Source organism: Aptenodytes forsteri, unplaced genomic scaffold (genome assembly GCF_000699145.1).
Source record: "Aptenodytes forsteri isolate BGI_AS27 unplaced genomic scaffold, ASM69914v1 Scaffold132, whole genome shotgun sequence".
Lineage (NCBI taxonomy): Eukaryota > Metazoa > Chordata > Aves > Sphenisciformes > Spheniscidae > Aptenodytes > Aptenodytes forsteri.
This window is the reverse complement of record NW_008795520.1, coordinates 157,548-181,127: the sequence shown is the minus strand read 5'-3', so window position 1 is coordinate 181,127 and position 23,580 is coordinate 157,548. Positions and strand designations below refer to the sequence as shown.

The following is a 23,580-nucleotide window of genomic DNA, read 5'->3' as shown; positions in this document are numbered from 1 at the left end:
GGAAGACCTGAATACTCTTAACTTTTTTTCACAAATCGACTGTGTTCCTGTGAGTCCCTCCCCTCCGCCGCCTTTTTATAACACCAGTTTTTGCCTGTTCTACTTGCAGGACGTCTTGGGTGAAATTTGAGCTCCTGTCCTCCCCTGTAACACAGGGCAATTTCATTCCCATTTTCTTTGAATTAGGTGCTTTTCTCCTGTTCTCCTCGTGTTTCTTTCACTTTTTTCCCCTTCATATCTTTCTTGTTTCATATTTTCTGTACCCTGCTTTTTCCTTCCCTCCCACCTTTTGCATGGAGCAGTTTCCTTCACCCTGTCAAGCACAGGGGCTCTGGCCCCAAAATACCCGATTGTGGCAGATGCCTTTCAGCCTGTTGGAAATGCAGTATAACTACCCCAACCCAAAGAGCATACTAAAGTTGTGCTGACTAGACCTTAAAGTAATTGCCCATAGCACTAAACATAAACAATCATCTTCTCGCTTCACAACAGCGTTCTTCCTTTTTAGAGAAGCTAATTCTTCGCAAAGCTCTTAGAAAAACGTCAAGGAAAAGAGTTGCAGGAGCCCAGTAGCCTGAATTAACCTCTCTTTGTTTTGTTTTGTTTTCCGGACTGTTCCTCACTCCTGCTTGCTGTAGCTCAGTTTGTAAAGCTGCTTAATTGAAGGCTCCATGTTCTCACCCTAGCTCCTCCTGACAGCTGTCTCCCTCCACCACCCAGGCAGGTGTCAGGATTTTGGATGAGGAGGAGATTTATTTTTGTTTGTGCCTCTGTTTAAGAAACTGTTGGGGCTGGACAACAGAAAAGTGTCAGCAGTGAGTTTCTCAGCCTGAATGGCCACAGCCACTGGGAAGGCTGCAGCCCGCTCTCCAGAGAGGGAGCAAACCTGGTCTGTGAAAGTCCAGAAAGCTGCTGACTGGAGTCTTTTGTGGTGGGTTTTAGTTTTCTTTATTTTGTTTTTAAAATAGCTCAGGTTTATTACTGTAGAGCTGTAGCAAAGGAAGTCTTTTGGTTTTCTGTTCCCCAACTTGATTTCCCACCCCCACCCCCCTGTTTTGGCCAACAGACTGGTGATCATCTCCCTTGCTGCCAGTGGTAAGTGAGGTCTTGCTTCTGTTGCACACGTAACACTCTCCATCTCTGGCATTTGGAAGTAGCCTTTGAGATATTGCCTGCTTTTCAGGGATTTTTGGTTTCATGGCAAGCTATCATCTCAAGAAAAGGAAGCAGCCCGGTCAAGTTGTGAGGAGGCCTGGGTAAGTTTTGCATTGCCCAGGGTTGTCTTGTGCGTACTTAAGTCAGCTGCCTTGGCCGGGCAGCAAGTCGGTGTACGTCCTGCAGGGGCTGCGAAGGGAAGGCGTGGGGCTGGCCTGTGAGGCAAGGGCGGGTTAGATCTCCAAAAACTGGAGAGGAAACCTCTGTGTTTCAGACCAAAGTATTCCTCTTCTGCATCATGCTTTCACCTCTTTGAGCTGCAGCTCTAAGATGTCATTTTTTGAGAAACAGCTGCCCTGTTTTAATAAGGGTATATTTCCCAGTTTCTTAATGTGTATTTATTTTTGGCAGTGTGATGCTTCCATATGCAGAACAAGGTATTCTAATCCACCTGCATCCATTACCTTGCTGCTAATTTGTCAACAAAACCCTGACTGTTAGCAGTGGCAAGAGAATGAAAATTAAGGGATTTCTACAGAACTGTAACCAATCACACTGGGTGGATTATCTGGATTAGGAGCCCATTTGACCTGCAGACGTTGTACAGATAGACTAATGCTCAGTTGGTCTCATAGTAAGTATGTGTGTGAGGGGGAGAGGTTGGGCTCCTTAATCATAAACAGAAGTTTAACCCTTAAGTGTGGCAAAAATGAAAACAGCACCACAAAGCACTGTGCAAACTGCAAACCACGAATGCTGTGAGATCTAAGCTCTAGGTCTTGGAGCGTGTCTTCCAGCATTTGTTGCCTAAATTCATTGCCTTCACTTCTGATCGTTACAGATGCTGAGGGCAAGCTTCAGGATTTAAGATAACAGTAATGGTGGCAGAACAGAATTTTTACCCCTTTTGCTCTTGAGCTTTTTTTACTATCAAGACGAAAACCCCTTCAGCCAACTGTATTGGGGGGAAAAAAGCTTGCATCTATAAGAAGAATTTGATCCCTTTGAAAATTAACTTCAGGAGTGTATATTAATGGGAAGCCACACTGACACAAAGCTTGGGACACGTTGCTTTTCTAGTTTTGTCACAGATCATCAAGCAGGCGGCTGCTGCTGCTGCAGCACATTTTTTCCTTGTAGTTCGCTCAGTGAAAGACCCTGCAACCCTGCCAGGTTCAAGCTGGCTCCACAGGCTTCAGCAGCTAGGTCTTATATTGCAGCTCCTCCTGCAGGGTTAACCTTATCTAGTGCCCTGCAGGAGGTTTCCCTCTTGTTATCAGAAAGTGTATGCAGCGACACAATTCAGTCTTCTAAAACAAAACTGATTGTCAGCAGACAAAAAACAGCCAGGCCTCCTTTGTTGTTATAACCCAGATCTCTGCGATCCTGAATCTTGGGCTTCTCCTTTCTAGGAGCAAACCTTGCTTGACCCAAGCAGATGGAAGCCTTCGATTGGGAAGGAGCAAGCCTACAGTTCCTATACCCTGCCGCTATCTCTGTGTCCTCTTATCAGTTTGTCAGGGTGGCTTTCTAACAAAACCAAATCCCTTTGCTTCAGCTCCCCTGCCTCAAGGATCATCCTTCAGTTCTTACAGCTATGGCTGTTCACCTTGCCAGACCCGTGCCTCCCAGCACACGCTTAGCAAGGAGCTTGGTGGTTAACTCTGCCAAGACCACTCTGTCTCCAGTTAACTCTTCTGCATCTGTGTATCCTTCAGTACTGAAGTTCATGGACAGAATATGCTACCATGTTATCTTTATATTGTGTGGGTATTTATTATAACAAAAGGCCTCTTAAGAAGACAGATGACAACAGAAGTTCTCCAAAATACCCTCTGATTTCTACTCCCCAGTCCTTCCCCACTATCACTGCTTCTGCCTCTCGTCCCTTAAATCTGCTTGGGTAGTTGCATATCCCTTACGAATTTCTTCTGTATTCTAACCTAAGATACAGCTCTATTATAATGACTTTGATACCTCAAGTGAGTTAAATGCAATGTAAGAAAAACGTGCAGAAATGTGCCACCTAGAGGGAATTGCAGGGGTTCAGATGTTCAAAAAGTATATAATACTCCTTTGAAGTACTTGCATGGTCTCTTCCTAGGAAGGCCTTTTTTTGCCTGTACCTGCTGTCAGTTGTTTCTCCTTCAGCATCAGTACAACATCCAGCCAAGTGCTCTCCTGCCTGAGAATTGCAAGGGGTTTGTTTGCTCCTGGATGAGCAATGCTGGAAATGGCTCTGCAGCTCTTCTTGTGCAGAAGAATCCCCTGTGATACTGCCAAAAGTCCGAAGATCTTTGTCTGGGCATGCCTTGTTGCTAACTGTAAGATGCCAACATAAAATTCCTGCAGTACCTAGCCATCGTCAGGAATGACTGAGCCTTTATCTCAGTCTTCAGATCTCAACAGTTCCTAACAGCCACACAACCTTGGGCTTCTTGATATTGCCTCCTTTCGTTCTTCCCTCCATATACCTTCTGTCCATACCAGGTAAAGTGACCTCAGCCAGGACCTCCCTTGCTTTAATCCCAGCCTCTGTTGTGGTTCTTCCCTTCTTCACTTGGGATACGTGTACTTTCCAGCTAAAGCTGAAAACACAAGGTTATCCTGAACCAAGTTCTTCTGGACCCTGTAGTAAACTAATCAACCAGGTACTGAAAAGCAGACGAGGTTTCTTTCTGTTGGATTCAAAGGTAACACCAGGAGCATCGAGAAGTTATGTAGAGGTGGTTGGAGCAGATGCCATGTGGAAAGTGATGTTCCCAGGCCACCAGCACTTGGATACTTGGGGAGCTCCACATGCAAAAGGAGTGTGTAGCTGGCTTTTCTTCGATAAACTAACAAAAAAATCCATGCTGGCATGCAGGGAAGCTAAACAGGTTATGTGAGGTCTACAGCATGTGTTGTGAGGTATTTTTGAGTGCTGTTTTTCTTAAGCTTTAGCTCTGCCCTAACCCCAGCATCCTTCTGTTCTGCTCCCGGTCTCCTTCCTGTTGTTGGTGTAGTGGTGGTTGCCATGAGGCTTCTTGCAGCATCTGGGAGAAGTTAAGCACTATAGCCAGGGATAATTTTTTTTCCCTTCTCTTTAAGGCAGAAAATGCTTGCTATGTGGAACTTTGGCTTTGCACTAATTCATATTTTATTTGAATCCTAATCTTCTGGACTGTCCAAATAGTTATAATATTAAAATATACTTGACTCAACCAAAGGAGTTAATGGGACGTTCCTGGCTGCCAACAGGGCCTGAGCTCTGCCTCTTGGCAAGACAGGACTTACCTCTGTGAAATTTCTCAGTGCTCATAGCCCAAAATGGGCACAGGAGGGGAGAACAGGTTATTGGCATTCACCATGACTTACCTTTTCTGCAGGGAACTTACCTTTCATAAAGAAAGAGATGGGGAGGCACTGGTTAATGCAAAATAATGGCTTTTAGAGTAACAATGACTCAGAACTGATTTGACCCTGTATTACAGCCATAATTTTCTATTCCCGTTTTCCCTGCAGTGTAAATAATGCCTATTGTAAGTCTGCATTACTCACTGGAACTGTGTCACTTTTTTCTGACTGGAGACCTGGCCCATTATTTTTTTTTTTTGCAACAATGAGCGTCCTGTATTTGCTTAAATATGTAAATATGCTAAGCTAATTTTGCAGAGCAGGAGCACTTGAATGTTTGCATTTCTGGTGACTGCTTAATTTGAAGGTAGATTTTTACAGCATAAACTTTCCATTTCATTTGAGGGCTCTTAAAAGCTGAAATTAGGAGAAATGTGTAAATTGCATTACTGCAAACTAGCTGGCTGTCCAGATGCGTTTCTTGGGATTGCAGTGCTGTGTTGTGCCAAGTCTGGTATCTGTACATACATAACGAGGGAACCTTTTAAGAGAAGCTGATACGATATATTTTTAAGCTCACTGACAGTGCTGAGATGAGATTAATGAACGCAGTGTCAGTAGCTGCAGGTGGATGGGTGCGTATTTGCATGCGTGCGTACTTCTAAGCCAGCTTCTTAGTACCTTTCAGTTGTTGTCCTTCAGCTGAGGCCAGTGAAGCAATGACAGTTTGTACCTCCTGAGTATCCAGCCCTGTTTGGATCCACAGATTGGACACATTCTTCCCTGGAAAGGCGGCCATCTGTGCATTTCTATACTGTCCTTTACAGCACTGCGCTGAGGTGCTGCAGTTTGGTGCCCTCACCTCTGTTAGAGATGCTTGTTTTCAAACCAGAGACAGTTTTAGCATTCGGCAAAAGATCTCTTAAGTTTCACCACTAGTCCAGTTTAAGGAAAAAAAAAAACCAAACCACAACCCACGTAGGGCTGGGGAGGGAAATACCTCTTTGTTTTTGTAGATGGAGGCTTATACTGCAGGTTGACATTCCAGCAATATTAACTTCATTAAGGCAGGAATGCAGTGCTGCATTCTTGTATGGGAGGGAGGATGCTGGGCTGGGGAGGAGTGGGACCCCCAGGGAGAGCTGATACATCGCGGTGTCCTCCTCCTTCAGCCTGGCTTATTCTTGGGGTTTATGTGCACCTCTCAGTAGGCATGATAATGACCTGGAGTCCTCAGGCTTGGCACCTGGGCCCTCCCGGAGTCATCTCTCTAACCTAATTAACATGACAGTGATAAATAGGGGCTGCAGGGTGTGGGTAACAAATGGCTTTACTACGGTGGAACTGCTCTGTCATCTTCTTCCCCTTTCTGTCCCACTATCCGAGTGTGATGGGATGGCTCAGGGTGTATCACCGTGCTTGCTGTTGCCATCTTTCCCTCGTGGCTGAGGAATAATTCACATATTTCCCTAAACACCTCTAGGCATGGGATCATTCCTGAGCAAGAAGGGAAAACTGACCCCACAGCTTGTTAGAGCCATGCAGGTTCCCTGCCCTCTTTACAAGATGGCAGCTGAACGCTGTGGTGTTGGCAGAACCGATACGGGCTTTACCCAACACTGCTGTGCCATCAGGAGCAGCCCCAGTCCCGCTGTGGGAGCCCGTAGTGGAGCGAGCACCCTGCCCTGGGACTGCCGAAGCCCAGGGAGGGACTGGGTGCTGTGCTCGTGTTATCCCACTCCTGTCGCTTGCTGTGCAATTGCTTTCTAAATGAGCTTTTATTTACTTTTTAAGAAAAGCTTTACAGAGAGACGCTTATCAGCTTGGCAGCTGACAAGGGACAGAGACAAGTCCAAGAAACGGACCAAACCCATCTCTCTCACTGACTAGGACTTCTATCAACCTTTTCAAGTCAGCGTTATCTGATCTTAATGGACTTAGAGAAGCAAGGGTTGGGGCCAGCATAGCCCCCCAGCTGCCCTATCTTACAGGCATAAGTGAAGAGGCAGGTACAAGATGCAGTCTCTGATGTTAAAACCTCTTCCTCTCCTCATCAAATAGCAAAACAACTTTTATATTACCTTGTGTGCTACAGCACTTAAATTCCCACCACTAAAATTCTCAGCATTTCTGTACAGCAGTTTCAACAGCGCTGTTAAATACTGTGTTGTGTATGTATGTGACATGTCAAGCAACGTGGTAAACAGAAGTGTAATTATATTAAAATTACAGCTGCAATCAGTACAATGCAGGAAAGACCATAGAGATGGAAACAGGACTTTTTTTTGATTGTCCTCTTTATTTGTGTCCAGTGTTACTGGTATTTTACACAAGGCTTCCTGTTAGTGTGGTGTGTGGACCAATTCTGGCTAGCACCAGGTGTGGTTTCTCTCACTTGAGATGGGAGGTGAAGGGGGTGGCAACAGGGGGTTGTTTTGCTTGCTTGTTTTTTTTAAAAGCTTGCAAAGGAAGTATTTGCTGTATCTGCCCCTGTAAGGAACTGGCATGCTCTGGGAGGATGGCTGCGAGGTAGCTTACAGCCCCCTTGAATACCTGCTGTAATGCTGGCCTCTGCCAGTCATCTGCTGTACAGACACGAGTGCAGGCTCTCACTTGGTTGTAAATCTCCATTAGAAAAATTTCACCTCTATTCTCCCCTTCCTTTTTTTTTGTTTGACATCAGAAAGCAAAAGCCAAAGCTTGGAAGTCCGGGCTGGTCTTCAGGGGCAGAAGGTTGTTTTGTGAAGGATTCTTTTCTTTTTTTTTTTCTTTTTTCCCTTTTTTCCTGCTCCTTTCATGTCGAAGGAACAAGCTCTTCAACTTGGCACTTGTGCCACCTGTCAACACTTTCCTGGGCAAGACCAAAGAGTAGAGGGACTGGTCAGGTGAACGTGCTCAGTTGGCACTGCTGCTGAAGCCTGAAACACCCGTCAGGTCTACTTGAGAAGACTCAGGGAAAAATCTTTCACTGGATGAGTTGTTTGGATTTGATAATTGGTAAGCAGTGTTACAAAACACTGGCTTTGAAAGCAGCACAAAGCTCTTTCAAGACAATGTGTTGTTCAGGCTGTCTCTTGTTCACCCTCACTTGGGTGGAGAGCAAGTCCTGGTCCTTTGAGGCAGGCCAGGTTTCCCTTCCTTTTATCCATCTTTTTGCTCTGTGAAAGAAGTTGGGTATGAGCAGGAGACACCAGACCTTCTGAGGAGGGCATTTGGGTTTGGTCCTCCTCCTTCTCACCATTTCAGAGAATCCCATTCATATGTAGAGGATGAAACCTGTCAAATACCTGACTCTGTCTACTTGCTTATGCCACATTGGACCATGGTGCTACATGATGGCAGAGTGGAAGTTTGGGTAGGGCTTGCTTGTTTAATAATAATAACAAAAAACTGCGTCCGCTAAACTGACAGTACAATTAGCTTGGTAAGATGATGTTTCCCTTCTGTAAGTGGCTTCTTGCTTATAAAGCAAGAATTCTGCATTTCTGGCTAAGGTGTTTGGGAAACTTTACATCAGCATCTCTTGAATCAAGGCGTATCCGACCTTCCTTCCATACTGTCTGGAGTAGCACGTGTACTTAAGAGACTTGATGCCCTCTCTTTTCCCTGCCCTGTCTATTCCCTGGTTAGCTTTGTTTTAAAGTGTATTGCTTGGAAACAACTTGTATAGTCATCTAAGTATTTAATGAATAAGAATTTCTAATTCTTTAACATTAAATGCTTTTTCCTCTTGTCTTTCAGATAATGAATATGTTTTTATAGACCTGGAGCAGAAGCTTAGCAAATATTTTTCAAAGGAATGGAAGAAAGAAACCACCAAGGTAAGACAGATGTTTAATTTCGGAGGCTACTGCTTTGGTATTGGACTACACAGTGAAATGAAAGCTCTTAAACTAAGGTTCATAAAGCATTTCTTGAAGATGGTTTGCAGAATGCTGTTCAGTAGCAAGATGCAGTGACTTGTGCACAGCAGTACAATTAACTAAAAGCTAAAACAGCCCCTTACACAACTTTACCTGAGCAATAGTAGCCACGTGGTTGCTGCTTAGCGGCTACAGGAGTGGAGAAGGTCAGTTGGTCAGTCTTCCTTTTGAGCTTAGCCGAGTCCGTGAAGAGTCTGGAGACCTCATTGTTATCCTTAAGCAGAACAGCCTAAAATGACCTTTTGTGACTTGAAACTGATAGGAGGGAGAGGGCTGGAGCTGTGACTCTTCCAGAGTACGTGCAAAAGGACAGTGGAGCGAGAGGAAGGATATTTTGTTTGAGAAGAGTCTTAGTTCTTTAAGGCTAGCCAGCCCTGTCAAGGGAGGGAAAAGCTATGTGAAATAAAGACAAGCCTATGTAATTGTGTAGTGCCAGTCATTCAGACATGATAATGCCTGTTTGTGTGTGTCATTATTAGAGGAGCCGCAGTCTAGAGCAAAGTGTAGTATGCAATTACATTCAGATATCTTAATTAGTTCATTATGACTTTTTCTACCTTCCTTAAGGGTTTTCTTTTGCAGAGTAGGCACGCTTGCCATTTCTGCTGCTTAAAGAAGTTTGCAGATGACTAGTGAGGCTCAGGGATCTCTCTTATCCCATACTGCTTCTCCCAAATGAGTGAGGGTCACTTCAAAGACAGCTGCCAGTTGTGCAGAGGGCTGTCTGTCCAGCCAGTGAGGGTTTCCCCGAGGCAGGTGTTTCTGATCACCTTGAGATGGGGTATGCTTTGTGGTTGCTTTGAGGCTGGATTCTTGCAACACTTTTTAAGTCAGGGTAAGCATCAAACCCCTGGTGTGAGGTGAATCATAAAAGGCTGAATGAGTTGCCATTGGCAGTACTGAAGTCTGAGACAAGTTAAGCTATTGGACTGGCTTAGCAGACAGGGATTTAATTCCTATGAAGAGGTTTCAGGTGGAAAGCCCAGTCCAGCTGATAAAATAGGGTGACTATGAACAAGTTCAGAAATAAAATGTAAATATTTGCATGATGATCAAGAAGTTGCTGTCTGCATCATATGTGCATGGCATGCCATGCACCTTGTCCCAGTGAGATAGGTTTGACCAGCAAAGCCTTGGAACTGCCTGTGTGACCAAAGTTACCTGTATAAACATTAAAGAACCGAGTGGCAAAGTAGAAAAGATGAGAGAATGAGCTAGCAAGATAAGATGTTCCTTTTTTTCTTTCCTCCCCTTCTTTTTTTCTTTTTTTCCTCCTGTTTAAACAAGCCTGTGAGTCTGAAGGGTAGGCTGTAGTTAAAACAACAACACAACTCTTGCTGGCTTTCTTCTAACAGACATCTTCAGTGTGAAGCAGACATCAGTGTCTCCTTTTGGTCTGTGGCTGCAGGAAGGTATGAATAACTATACCTTAGCCCTGCCAAACAAAAGGCGAGGAGTCACTATCAGGCTGGTGCACCTCAGCCTCGGGCAGTAAATGCTGAACACAGCAGAGCGTGTGTCCCTGCTGAGTGATGTGGTGGGGCGCAGAGATAGCTGGTTACTCCTAGGTGTGCCCTGGAAACGCTGCAGCCGTGCCAGCGTGGCACGCTGCCCTGCAGCCTTGCCTGGTGCTTTGAGGGAGGCTGTGTTAAACTTGCTGCGTTCAGCGCTAATGCGTCTGCGGTGCTGCCAGGTGCTGAGCTAGGTAACTCCGGGCCAGACTGGGCATCCCCAGGCTACGCTGGGACTCTTTTATACCTGCTCATCCCCCCCATCCAAAATCTTCTGCCCTCCCTAGGTTGTTTTGCCATTCAGCCTGTCTAAACGCCTCATTGTTGTGAGCCTCCGAGACAGTCGGATCCCCCCTAAAACTTGCCAAGAGCTAAGAGTAGAAAATGAAAAGCAGTATGGGGAGTGACCTTGGGAGAAGAGGACATTACCAAACGGGGTAACGGGAATTTTGGATGCTGAACGTTATTTAACTTGTCTTCTGTCTCTGCTCTAGGGAACAGAGAAATTCAGCCCTCCTTTTGTTGCGTTCTTTAGAGTACAATACTACGTAGAAAATGGAAGAGTAATAAGGTAAGATCCCTTCTGTGGTAGTTACTGTGTTTTGAATTATTCACTGTGTTCTTAAAAGGCAAGAAAAATAATGTTTCTTTGTTAAGCTCATCTCTCTGAGCTCACAGAAATAAGCTTAAAAAATCCACTTGATTTTTTTTCTTTTTTTTAAGACCTTCACGGACTTCCTCACCCAGCCATGAATGTTTTCCCTCTGAATCATACTCCTTATCCCTAGGAAAATTGTGACTGCTTTTCCATCTGTGTTTAGAGAGCAGGTTGAATGACAACAGTATCAAAATATGATTAACACACTTTTGCTTCCTTCTTTTGGTTGTATGAAAAGCATCAGATGAATATACTAAAAATAGCTATTTACACTCCAGAGCACTTGCTAATAATTTTGGTTCTGTTTTTTGTATCTGAGCAGTGCTCTCTGCAGTCTACTCCTGGAAATGGACTTTTGTAAATGGACAAAAGAAATTACTTCATAAGTTAGAGTTTTGCATTTGAGTGTAGTCCATTGACATGGAATATGGGCTGCACTCAAAACACCACCACCCTCACCCACAGTACAGAACAAAGGATGAGGTAGTTAAAAATGAACAACTGACAGAGTTAATTTGCATCAACACTTCTGGCATGGCTGTGACCCTGGGGCAAGCCAAGAGCTGGGATCATTCGTGTGGATTAAAATCTTTACCAAATTTTTGGCATTTGTTCTTGTCTTGAACAAAGCTTTGGTTTTTTGTTTTTCTCTCTCAATAGTCTTTCATTTTGGATACAGGGGAGTCTTTCTTCTGGAGTCTGTCTGGCTGTTAAGTGTTTTTTATTTAGTTTTGCTTTTAGGTACCAAGGGAGACTGCATATTGTTCTCCCGCCCCCGATATACGTATCCTTCAGCATCACAAGCAACTTTCTCTTGCACTAGTAATTTAATTGGAGAGGTTTGTGGAGCCATGCAGAGGTAGTTACATGGCCCCTTCAAACTATACACACACACTTTTACGAGCAGACTGTAGTGTCCAGCACCTCATCTATACGTACATGTCAGCAGCTTGCTTCCCATGAGCTCTTACAGCAGGGGTGTGTGGGGGTTATCAAGGCTACGCGATAGTTATGCCTTATCAGACTATCCCTGTTTAGCAGCTTGAGAAAGAAGACAAAAACAAGCCCAAGGCTCCTGTGTCTTTTGATCTACCTTGCAGGGAATTAGCTGTTGAAAAGTACCTTGAGCCTAAGGCAAGGTGAAATGAAAAAGCAGTGCCAGGTTTAGAGGGGAAAGGCGGACAGGTGTGCAAGAAACAGGACTGGGATTCAAGGGAGTTGACTCTCCTGACTGCTACAGGCTTTCCAGAGAAACAGAAGTGCTTGATGTAGTCAGTCTCCAAAACAGGTGTGACATGATTTTTCTTTCATCTACCTTCTGCCTTAACTTCTTAGATCTCATGCTCCTCAAAATAGAAGCTATCATTTCCCATGTTTGTACAACACTTAGTGGGAGAAAACCTTGATCTTGGCTTGGTGCTCCCTACATACACACAACTGTATCAGGGTGGCATTGGCACACATCAGGGATGTCAAAGTTTAATCCCTCTTCTCAGAAGGAAGATGTGTTTGAGGGGCCTTATCTGAGCCTGAACTTTCTTTTCTTCAAGTAAATTTGCCTTTGTGTCTTGCAGCGATAAGGTGGCACGGCAGCTCTACTACTGCCATCTCAAAGAGCAAGTACTTATGTCTCGGTGCAACCACAAAGAAGAAATCTACTTCTTGCTGGCTGCCTACAGCTTACAGGCAGACTTGGGCAACTACAGGGAAAAGGTCCATGCTGGCAAATATTTTGAACCTCAGGCTTATTTCCCACAATGGGTAAGTTTAGGGGGGATCTTTTTGTCAAAAGATTGCGCACACAGCAGGAGCTATGTCAAGGTGGTACCTAACTGCAGCCACGCAACCTCCCCAACTCCCACTGCAGTGATCAGGCAGAGTGGCAGAGCATCACCCTGAATTTCCATCAAGAGATAGCTCCTCTCTTTCCACTGGATGTAGGTGCCCATTCCTCCTGGGCTTACTCATCAGTGAGGTGTGTACCCTTCCTTGGTGAGGGAATGTGTTGGTGTCAAATGAATAACTCCGACAATGCGGCTGTCTTTGTTTAATTCTTCTATGGCTTAAAGGGTTGTGTGTTTGCAGTGGTACATCAGCAAGATCTGCACAACCTAAACTCTACAGAAAATCTCGGGGCAGCGAAGCCAAGTCTATTGCCCTTTGTTCCTATCTCTGTAATGCTTACCTCTGGGATGGATAGACCCAAACCCTAAGGGGTAGTACTGCTGTGCAGTGCCTCCAGTGCTTGCTTTGTCATTCATCTCTGACTCAACAGCAGTAAGAGAAAAGGGAAGGGTTTGCATGTTTGTTTATAAGCATGTGCTTATAAAGGGCTTGTGCCCTTCAAGACTTACAAACAACTTAGAAAGCCAAGAGTTGGTTTAGTTGTCAAATGAAGGCAAATTAGCTAAGACTGTGTCAGGACTGGTTACCTGCAGAGAGTTCTCCTCTTGTGGTGAAATGTCAAGAAAGACTGTTGTTAAACACTTTAGTGACCATAAAAATAGAAAGGGAAGCTAGCTTTGCTACAGACACGTCACTGTAATGTCTGATGTCTGCTGGAGCAGGATGTTCCCTGGGACCTGGACAGACCCTCCTCTGCAACCTGACTTAGTTCTGAAGCCCCCTTCTCTGCTGTGACGGTGGATTTTAGCCCAGCTCGTGCCTTGGGATAGCTGTCGAAAAGCCCAGATGCCTCTGGTAGTTGGCTGCTTGTCCCCAGGCGAGTCTCCCCTGAAAGGTGGCACTGTCTTCTGCTTTGGGGGGAAGGTTCAGAGCAGTGACAGGGGTTGCGTCGGGGAGGCAAGGCTGCTCGAGTCTCCTTTACGCACAAGTCCCAGCCTGCCTGCCTTGCTGTGCACAAGTGTGTCTTTCTCCCAAACAACAGGCCTGCATCCCGTGCTGTTCCTTGCTACGGGGCACCTGGCAGGAAGGTAGCTAACAAAGGGCTGGAAAAGGTGGGTCTCATGCGTGCTGTTTCTGGGGCAGTTAAAAGTCTTATCACAGACTATTGCTCATGTAGCAAACATTGCAAAGGCCAAGGCAAAGCCTGGCTCACCTGTGCTGAGCCACAACCCCAAGCAAGTATGTGGGTGATTTATTACATCATTATAAAGAGCAAAATCTGGCAGGCATGGGGACGCTTCTCTCCCTGCCCCCAGGCTCCCATGGGGAGATACTGAGCGATCTCCTCCTTCAACATGATCTCTTCCTCCAACATGTGTTTGAGATCATTTGGCCGAGGGCTGCCCCAAGCCTCCTGCTGGCGAGGAGAGACAGTGCTGCCCTGGGGTGATCAACCCAGCTTTGAACTGTGGAGCTGGTGTGTCTCCTTCCGCTGACGTTGCGCAGCTGATGGCACTGATGTTGTCCTCCACTGAGCCCAGCCTTCCTCGTGGGAGGGCAACTAATCTGGCAAGGCATGCAGAGGAGGGCAGAGGTGTTACTGAACAGAGTAAACAAGGGGCTTAATATAAAATGGAAGTGGGAACTGGGTGGTGATGGGGTCTGGTTGTTTTGAGCCAGGGCAGGTTGTTCCTGGCAGGATGTTCTTGGGTACCTGGTAGGATCTAGTTTTAAATGGCCCCAACAGCGGGGGATTTTGTGAAGTGAATTCAGCCAACACCCCTCTTATGTGTCACTGCTGCTTGCAGCCTGGAAGGGGCCAGTCTGGCACGGGAGGTGGCCAGGCTGTCCTGTAGCCTTGTAAGGAGAGGGGATGTGGGCAGGCATGGGAACTGGGCACTTGCAGGACAGGAGCAAAAGGCTCAGTGGAGGTTTTTCTACTGCTTAGCAAAGCCACGTACCTACCAACCACTCCTGACAGATAAAAAATACCTTGAGATAGTGTTATCCACCACTTTGAGGATGGAAATGCTAAATAAGCCTAATGTGTAGTTCCTGGTCTTAAAAGGACCACCTAGCATTTCTGCAGTGTTTGGAGATGTTGCTCTCGTGTTGGCATGCAGAGCAGTATTTGTTATCTGCCCATAAGCGTTTATGGATGCCAGGAGTTAGGAAAACTAATTCCAGTACTTAAAAATGAAAAGAGCTGACACGACCTCTGTAGTCTTGGTCTGTTATGATTTTGTCATCTAGGATCTGTTTGGAGACATTGGTATCATCTGGGCTGCTTTAAATGCTTATCTTCCAGAGAGGTAGAGGTGAACATGGACTAACATCTTGAGGGACTGTATGAACCTCCTCCACCTGCAGTCTCTGCTTTGCTGTTGATCACAGCTGCCTCCCATGGGGATTGCTGAAGAGTTGCTGACTTGTTTGTTTTCCTTGTGGTTTAGATAATTGCGAAGAGGGGGAGCGACTACATATTGAAACATGCCCCAGAGATGCACCGAGAACAGCAAGGGCTGAGCGCTAAGGAAGCGGTGCTGAAGTTCATTAAGGAGTCCTGCCTGCTGGAAGATGTGCCTGTCCACTTCTACAGGCTGCAGAAGGTTAAACAAAGAGCTTCTTATTTTTAACTTCTCTCCCATTGTTAATTGGGTGCACCGTTGCATTTTTTCCTTTCTGTTTTTGAGGGATGGTTGCCTCTGATTCAGAGAGGCCAAACAAGTCTAAAATGTTCAGCCAATGAGTCCTGTCCCCACAAACAAATCTGTTGCCAATATACAGGTATAGCTGGAATCTAGTTTTGTTCCTCAGGCAATAAACTGGCCACAGGAATGGCAAAACTTAATTTTTGTCCCTGCCTGTCAGTAGACTCGCACCAGGAAAATCGCTGAGAAGCCTTTTTTTTTGTTGCAGTCCATTGAAATGATGACAACAGGTTGGCCAGCTTTCACACAAATCATGTAATAACTAAAGGTGACATTGAGTCATCCTGACTTTCTTGCACTGCTCCTTCTCCAACCCTGTCAGAGGTGTTTTTTCAGCTGTACGTCGGTTTTTGGATTCCTGGATTGTTGCTTGTCCTTGAGTCTTGGACTCCTTACCCAAGCCTGCTTAAACAGAATGCGCTTCACTTTCACATGCTAAGAGAGTTTAGGTCTAGAAATAGGACTAAAGAGAAGCTTTCTGTTCCACTTAGGTGAGTGAAACCTGCTCGTGCAACTAGGAATGGCTTGGACCTTTTTCCCAAATGGAGATACTCAACTTTGTCAGACTCAGTTAAACTTCCTGACTGTTTGTGCTCAGTAGGAATTATGCATGGGAGTTATCTGTGTCCTTTGACCAGACCAAGCAGCTCTAGTTACTGGAGAAACATGCATTTTCTGGAGGAAATAAGTTCCAGTTTGGTCTGTAGTCCAGGCTTAGTTTCAGTTCCTCGCAAACCATAGATGCTCCCCCTACCTCTCCTCTGTCCTCTCTGTTTTGATTCTAATGCTGTTAATGATGCAGTCATAAGAGGGCTGGTTACACTTGAACGCCGTAAGAAATCCAGCTGACAGGGCATGGTACAATTTATATCTGAAAGCACCAGGGCTGTGAAATTGGTTGCTCTTAATATCCAAAGTCCTGTCTGACTTGAACTTGTATTTTATGCGTTGGTAACTACTTCATGTGTTGTTTGATCCACTCTTCCTGCCGTGTGACACAGTTATGTTGTGATGAGATATCCTTCTCCTAGGTGACACCTGAGTCATAAAGCTCCCGATTGAGTGCACAGGGGTGCCAGGTGAAGGTGTTGGTGTGCTGGCTGCCCTGAGATTTCAAAAGCAGTCACTTTTGTCTTACACCCTCCTCATGGCTGCTACTGAGGTTGGGAACTCCAAAAGAAAACACAGCACTGAGCCCTGTATCTCTCCTCCAGACCGATACTGATTTGCAAAGCTCTTTGTCCTTAGGAGGCAGAAAGCATTTCTTAGTGACTTCAAACTGGAGACATGGATGGTACCAGGGGCAAAGGGTGAGGTAATGTGATGGTATAAGGCTTGCATCTTGACAAGCCAGATGAGGAGAGAGAGTTTTGATGTAAAGTTTGAGCTTGGTGAGCCCATAAATTTTTACCCAAAAATCTTCTTCCTCCTGCTCCTCCTAGCAAGAAAAGTATGTGTTCCCCTCCCTAACTTTACCATGCCAGGAAAAACTGAAAGAACTAGTTTATGATATTTTTTTGGTCTTCAAGCAAAGGAATCTCATTAGAGACCGAGTATGTTGTATCAAGATACAGCATGAGGAAAAACAAGGCAGTATTCCAACCCAGCCGCAAACATTTAAAACCACCTGCTCCCAACACCTGAGATCAAAAGGTTAGAAGGAAAGTCCCTGTAACTGTGGGCATTGATTAGCTCCCTCCTGGCCAAGGGACACCTAAGGTCCAGCAAGTCCCTGGATGAGAACAGCAGTGCCGTGGCAAGGAGAAGGGGACAGGCGTGCTTTCTGTTTCAGGCTCTCTGTCACCTGGAGAGTGAGGGTGGTCCATGTTCATGGGGACAGCAGACACACATGTGGCAGTGTCAGAGGTTACGGGGTACCTCTGAGAGCAGTAATTGTCCATATCCTCAAATCACTAAAGCTACAGGATTCCCTGTCCAGGGCAGCTAGGGCGTTTGCTGGTGAAATGCTTGAGACGCCCAGCATGAGGGGATTTTAGGTGTAGATATTTCAGGGGTCAACAAGGCAAGGTGCACTTTACAAACACAATAAAAACCAAATGAGCTGATGGCATCTGCCTGATGAGCAGTCCTGCTACCTCTTCTGCAGTAGGTGCCAGAACAAGAGCGTGGTCTTTGTAGATTAACCTTTGACTCCGGGCTCTTCTGTTCTTTTAGGATAAGAAGGAGGATCGCCCGACGGTTATCCTGGGCCTGACCCTGAGAGGAATGCACATCTATCAGGTAACAGACTGCCGTGAAAGCCTTCTGGTGTAGCATTAACTGTGCCCAGCTCCCCCGTACTCCCCCCCCACCGCAGCTCCTCTGCCTCCCCTGCGAGCGCCAGGCTCCGCATATCTCAAATTCTTGGTTGTTTGCAAATTCTTTGCACATTGCTGACTCCACCCTGTACCTGCCAGTCCCTGTGTCACTCTAAGTTTGATGTGTTGCAGGAGGTGAATCACGTTCGCCAGCTCCTGTACGACTTTCCCTGGTCACACATCGGGAAACTGGCATTTCTGGTGAGTATGACGGAGCGGAGGCCATCTGGCAGCGGGCTGTCAACCTTGGACCTGGCAAAGCTGTCGGCCTGCCCACACTGCCATGGCAAGTCCTGTCACTCGTACGCACAAGACCGCAGCTATCTCTGGTAGCTGTGTGGCTGAAAACATGCTCTTGCTCATTTCTCTGGCATCTCTCCTCTTTATGTAGGGGAAAAAATTTGAGATCCAGCCAGATGGTTTGCCCTCTGCACGGAAACTGGTTTACTACACGGGTTGCCCATTCAGGTCACGGCACTTGCTGCAGCTCCTCAGCAACAGCCACCGGCTCTTTCTGAATATCCAGCCAGTGTTGAAGCAAATCCGAAAACTGGAGGAGGCTGAAGGTACGTGACAGAAGAGCAGGTGACTTTGGTAAGGGGAAGAGTACAGCATGTTAGGCTCTGCTGTTGCTTCATGGTGGCTGCTCTTTATCTAATTAATGGTGTTTCTGCCTTATCAGGAAGCCGGTGAGAGAAATAGAGGTGTTAGATATGTTTCCAATCCATTACTGGGAAGTGTTTATGGCTCCCACATTGCTAGACCATGATCAGAAAGTGTGTGTGTAAGAGCAGTAGAGGGGGAATATCTCCCTCTAAGTAAGAGGAGATCCTCGCTCTCTGTGCTCCCAGTTTGTGCACATTTGACACATGCTTCTGAGTGGAAGTAATTTTGAATAAAAAGCTTTCCATTGGGATAAAATCTTGTGTTCAAGCAGCAGTACAAGTTGTGAGCCTGCGTCTTAATTTTTTAGTGCCCTTTACTAACCACTGCACACAACTTAGTCTATAGTGTCCGACAGTTAAGAGCTAGGAGTTGCAGGTGCCAGAAACAGCCTGAGACCAGATCAGGACCCCCAGAATTTGTCTTTTCTGATGGGGTCCCCTCTCCATAGGAACAGTGGTTTGAACTCTGACAGTCCCTGGTATCATTCCAGGCAAACTTCGGTCATTTCATCACCTCTCAGCTTGCCCCCTTCCATTTTCTAGCTCTGCAAGCTGGGTTTCCTACAACTTCTCAGCCTACCTCTCCCTGGTGACTGTTTTTAATGCATTGCATAGGTCTTCTTTCAAAGGATTGTGTCCCCTTCCCTCTAGCCTTCTCCTGAATGCTTTTTTCCCCCTACTTTCCTGACTGCTGTTCCCTGCATTCTCCATTCACACTTTCTCTGTCTTCTGTGGGCTTTGTAAGCCTTGTATCGTTACCTTCAAGGTCAGTAGAAGTGAGCCAGCAGTAGTTGGTTCTCTTGTCTGAGGACGTAGGCTGACTCCTTCCAGGGAGAAGTCAGGAAGAAACTTGTTTCTGGTTACTGCCCATCTCAACTCTAAGGAGCTTACATCCATCTCTGAAGTGGTGATCACTGGTTGTGTGGAATCGGTGTACAGGGCAAGGCAGCCCTTGGTCTCATGTAGCTTGGCTATTTCTGTCTTTCCCTTCAGTGGGGTTATAGAAGTGGCCTTGAGCTGTGCAGGCGCAACCAGTGGCACATGCCAGTCACCTGTAGAAAGGCTCACTAATCAAGAGCATGTGAGCAAAAGGCCCTAGGTTGTTTTGTGTCTACTAGTCTTGTGGATTTCTTGACCACCCTCAGCACGCCTCTCTTTAGGTAACAGATACAAGCCATGGGAGAAAAAATTAATAAATCATTAATAAATGCCAGCCATGGGGATGCTGTTCTTAGCTGTCTCCACATGTTGGTGACGGTTTCAAGAAACAATGTACTCTGTTTTTAAAGACTGAGCACTTAGGTTAGTTAAGTAATTCCCTTTTTGGGTTTGGGTTTTTTTGACCTTTCCTTCATTCTGGAAGCTACTATTTGCTGTATCATAACTGCCTCTACCTGCCTGTTCTAATTCAGGAGATGCTGGGTTTACTGCAAGTATGACTGACTAATTAATTTACAACCAGCTGGGCATCCCAGTATCTGCTGAGCAAACAAATTACAAAACTGTCCCTGTATTTGTTCAGTAGCTGCAGCAGTTGTTTCTTAATTGTCGGGTTGTGCCAGTCCCAGAACTTACTGATTATTTTTGCTACCCTTCCTTCGGTCTTGCTTAAAGTTCCCACTGGTTTCTCTCGTCTTTCTTCCTCAGAGAAGAAGCGCTACCGGGAGTCCTATATCAGTGACACGCTAGACATGGACCTGGACCCATGTGATAAGAACTCGCGTGGCAGTGGGAGCAGCGGGGGCAGCCGGAGGGATAACCGTCTCTCACGCCAGTCCACAGGGAGCCACGGCAGCTCTCACACATCGGGCATCGAGGCTGACTCCAGGCACCGGGTGTCAGTGGAAATGTCAGTGGATGAGCCCTTCAGCATTGACCGGGTGCACAGGAAAGAGAAATCCTGCAGCTCAACCGTCAGCTACGGTAGCTCTGGCATTGACAGTGTCAGCAAAGGGCGGGCTGAAGATGACTCTCAGGACGATGGTAAAGAATTTGGAGATGCAGAGCAATTTCTAAGCCCGCTCTTGCTTTCTCCTGCAGGAGAATGGGGAGTAAGACAATGTGAAGCGGCTTGCAGCGGAAGTGTAATGCTAACCCTTCTCCTGCCGCTTTTTTCCTCCTAGAGCTTGAGCTGGCAGTAGATGAGCCAGAGGAGGTGCCTGTAGATGAGCCTTTAGAGGGAGACCAGTTAGAGGAGGCCACTGTGGGAGAATCTGTTGAATCTCTTCCTCTAGATGCTGCTAGCTGCCAAGGTGAGATGGCTTTCTGCTACTGCTCAGTGCTTTTCTTTAGGCTTTACCAACAGGAAGATATGTTTGGCAAGCCAGGCATAATCTGAGGGATCTAAGAAAGCTGTATCTTCTTCCAAACAACTATCAGTGCTACTTACTGCCCTAGTGCAACAGGATTTGAAGTTAGCTCATCTAGAGGTTAAAGGCCAGCACCCTATATTGTACAGTGCTGCTCTCCTCTGTGCTCCTCAAGGTCTCCCTTCTCCAAATTTGCCAAGTTTATACTCAGTTAATGACAAAAAGATAACTGAGGTAAACCTTTTGTAGTGAAAGAATTTGCTTTAAAATCTTGTATACCACAAAACAGCCAAGGGGTTCAACCACAGATTAATGGGCTAGTCACAGGAATTAACAGGTAAAGTTTTGTGGCTTGTGATACCGGGAATGCTAGACAATGGGGTCACACAGGAGCTGTCTGGCCTTAAGACATACAGGCTTTATAGCAAACCAAGACGGGTGAATATGGGACAAGCTGGTGAGAAGCTGTTTTCTTGAGTTTTTAAACATTGATCCTTAAGGGCAAAAAGAGTATTTGTGAGCAAAACTCCCAGAGCATTGAGTGTGCTTACTGATGTATATGTATATTTATAGGATAGCACTGCTTGAATGTAGTTTGTGAGAACAACTTCCCTTTTCCCCAGCCCACAAAACCTCAAACCTGCAACACTTTTCACTTCCTTCTTCTCCTTTGCAGCTATAAATCGGGAATCGCTGTCTGTGGTGCAAGTCACGCTAATAAAAATGAGAGGTCAAAGTGTGGAATCCCTTCAGCAGGTAAGGCGGGGCGCTCGGCAGGAAGGTCTGTGTGTGGGCACTGAACCAAGGTCTAGTGTAATGGAGACAGCTGTAAATCAGGTGAACTTGATTGGTCTGGATTTGTCTGATTTTAAATGGTGTAACCAAAACCAGCTGTTGGCCAGCTACTGCTATCAGGGATAGGATGAGAGCAGTGTTTGGGTCCAGAATAGTATAGAGAGGTTTGGAGCAATCTACATGGAAATCTTGCAAGCCAGCTATCATCTGCCTTAGGCTTCCAGACGGGAAATGGAAAATAAACCACTTGCAAATTTTCAGTGCAATATAGAGCCAAGACCATCCATGCAGTTTGGATGTGGGTTGCAAACTTGATCATCTTTCTGCTCCTGAAGCCAGAAGGAGCTCACATCAGAGCAAAACCAGATGCTCAGGCTCTAATTACTATCATTTGTGTGATTATACTATGTATGTGCTGAAGTCTTTGTTGTCAATGTTTTCTTTTCATCAAACTCTTGAGAAAAGGCAACTATATATGGTAAAATATGTCATATCATAAGTTGTGCTTGGAAAAAGTTTATAAAAATGTCTTTTTAAGGCTAAACAATATTTATTTTCAAAGTATAGCTGTACCCACTGGGGTAGAAATGTTGTGGGTTTTTTTTTTTTAAAAAAACAAAACAAGCCTCCACCATTTCTTCTCTCTCCAAATCCAAATTAGCCTTATCTGCTGAAAGAATTTTAAAAATCTGTTCATTGTTTTGCCCTTTACTCCCTGAACTTTTCTGAACAAGGACTTCAAGCCCTTCTTAGGACTTTTTTTCTCTCTTCATGCTTCTTCCTGGACCCAGTCAAAAGTGATAAGAAATTTTCACTTATCAGCAAAATAGTCTGTAAAGTGCTATAGGAGATTTCAATAAAATCTTGGTTGTTTTTTCCAAAGCTGAAGACGGTGCAGTACAAATCATAATGAACTTATTCCTATATTTGAGTGGAATGACTTAAGAGGGCAGGGCCAGGGAGTGGGCATCTTGCTTAAAGTAATGTTTTTACATTAATGCTTTTACCAACACATGCTTATGCTATTAATTGATCAGGAGGCATCTGTTTCATAAGAATGTTTCTGATCAACACAGGACTGTTTAAGCAATAGCAAAGACCTGGCTGCCACTTCTATGCATCAAATATTTGGTGCATCTTTAAAAAAAAACAAAACCAAAACACCTTCCTTCCAAGGCCACATAACTAAATGCTGCAGGACTGGTTTTCCTTAGTGTTGACCGGATCGTATAGTGTGTGCCTGTTCCTGGGAGTGCTGCTGAGCCAGCGCAGGGTTTCCCCAGGGTAGCTGTTTAATTCCCATCCTGTGGAGGTGAGAGAAGTGATGCTGGGAGGAAGTTTTCTGTGTTGCCAACAGAAGTGTCTTGGTTTAAAAGTGATATTCCTGAAATCAGCCTTAATATTAGCATTTAAAAGCTGATTATGAAGAGACAGAGTAAGAAAAAACAGGTGGGAAAGTCTCGGACAGTCAGTAATTCCTCCGCAGAGGCCAAGTCACTACAGCTTGCGTAGCAAGACGCTGCCTCTGGGAATTACTGCTGGTTTGTTGCTTCTGTTTTCTTCATTGCTGAACAATGTTATGTAGATGAAACTGTATGTTGCACTTAGTGAATTTTGGACGCTGTAACCTGTTAGTTTGCATGGTTGCCTTCTGAACCTTCCTTTCAGCTCATTAGGCTTTCACTAACTCAGTGTGTTCAAGCAGTTGGGGTAACTTTTTGCTAGGTGCACTTTGTCTATTTGAGGATGACTGCATGGATCTGCCAAGAAGTGTCAGGTCATTCAGGTGCCAATACCTGTCAAGTGTTTCATCCGTTGTACTGGACACTGAGGACACAGTGCAGAGAGATCAGGATCTGGCTCAACATGGCAGGGCAGCTTAGTGTAATTGTAATTTCTTAATGGTTCACAGCTTGTTCATTAAGTCAACGTCCTTCAGAAGGCTGGTGGGGCTGGTTTGAAGGAGTGGAACAGTTTTGGAAAACTTGTAGCATGCGTAGCCAGCATCCTTAGGCTGTGTCTGAGCTCATTGGTTTTTATTCGCATGTGTCTTATTGAACTGGCAGGTCAGATCACCCAAAAGCAGGAGCTGCACAGACCAGCACAGCCAGAGTTTGGATGACATCCGCCTTTACAAGCACCGGCACCCACCACTAAGTGCCACGCTGTCTTCGGACACATCCCACAGCTACACGTTTGGCTGCAGCCTGGAGGATAAGCTGTCTATCTATGGCTGCGTTTATTCCACAGCAGACTGCAAAACCAAGTCTGCCCTTTATGGGAAGCGATCCATGAACTGCCTCTCCTTGGATCTTCTGGGAGAGGACCAGCTCCCAGAGGAGTTTGTGGTGTAA

At 45.6% G+C, this 23,580-nt stretch overlaps 1 protein-coding gene across 1 annotated transcript in view; it reads left to right on the top strand.

The window, feature by feature from the left end:
• Positions 1–23,580, top strand: part of FRMD1 (FERM domain containing 1) — a 30,568-nt gene extending 6,988 nt beyond the window's left edge. Inside the window, exons 3-13 of the mRNA XM_009281755.1 lie at positions 8,233–8,312; positions 10,420–10,496; positions 12,158–12,344; positions 14,882–15,037; positions 17,315–17,380; positions 17,590–17,658; positions 17,849–18,023; positions 19,770–20,105; positions 20,246–20,374; positions 21,108–21,187; positions 23,293–23,580. Of these exons, the coding sequence (XP_009280030.1) occupies positions 8,233–8,312; positions 10,420–10,496; positions 12,158–12,344; positions 14,882–15,037; positions 17,315–17,380; positions 17,590–17,658; positions 17,849–18,023; positions 19,770–20,105; positions 20,246–20,374; positions 21,108–21,187; positions 23,293–23,580 (1,643 nt within the window). The remainder of the gene's footprint in view (positions 1–8,232; positions 8,313–10,419; positions 10,497–12,157; positions 12,345–14,881; positions 15,038–17,314; positions 17,381–17,589; positions 17,659–17,848; positions 18,024–19,769; positions 20,106–20,245; positions 20,375–21,107; positions 21,188–23,292) is intronic.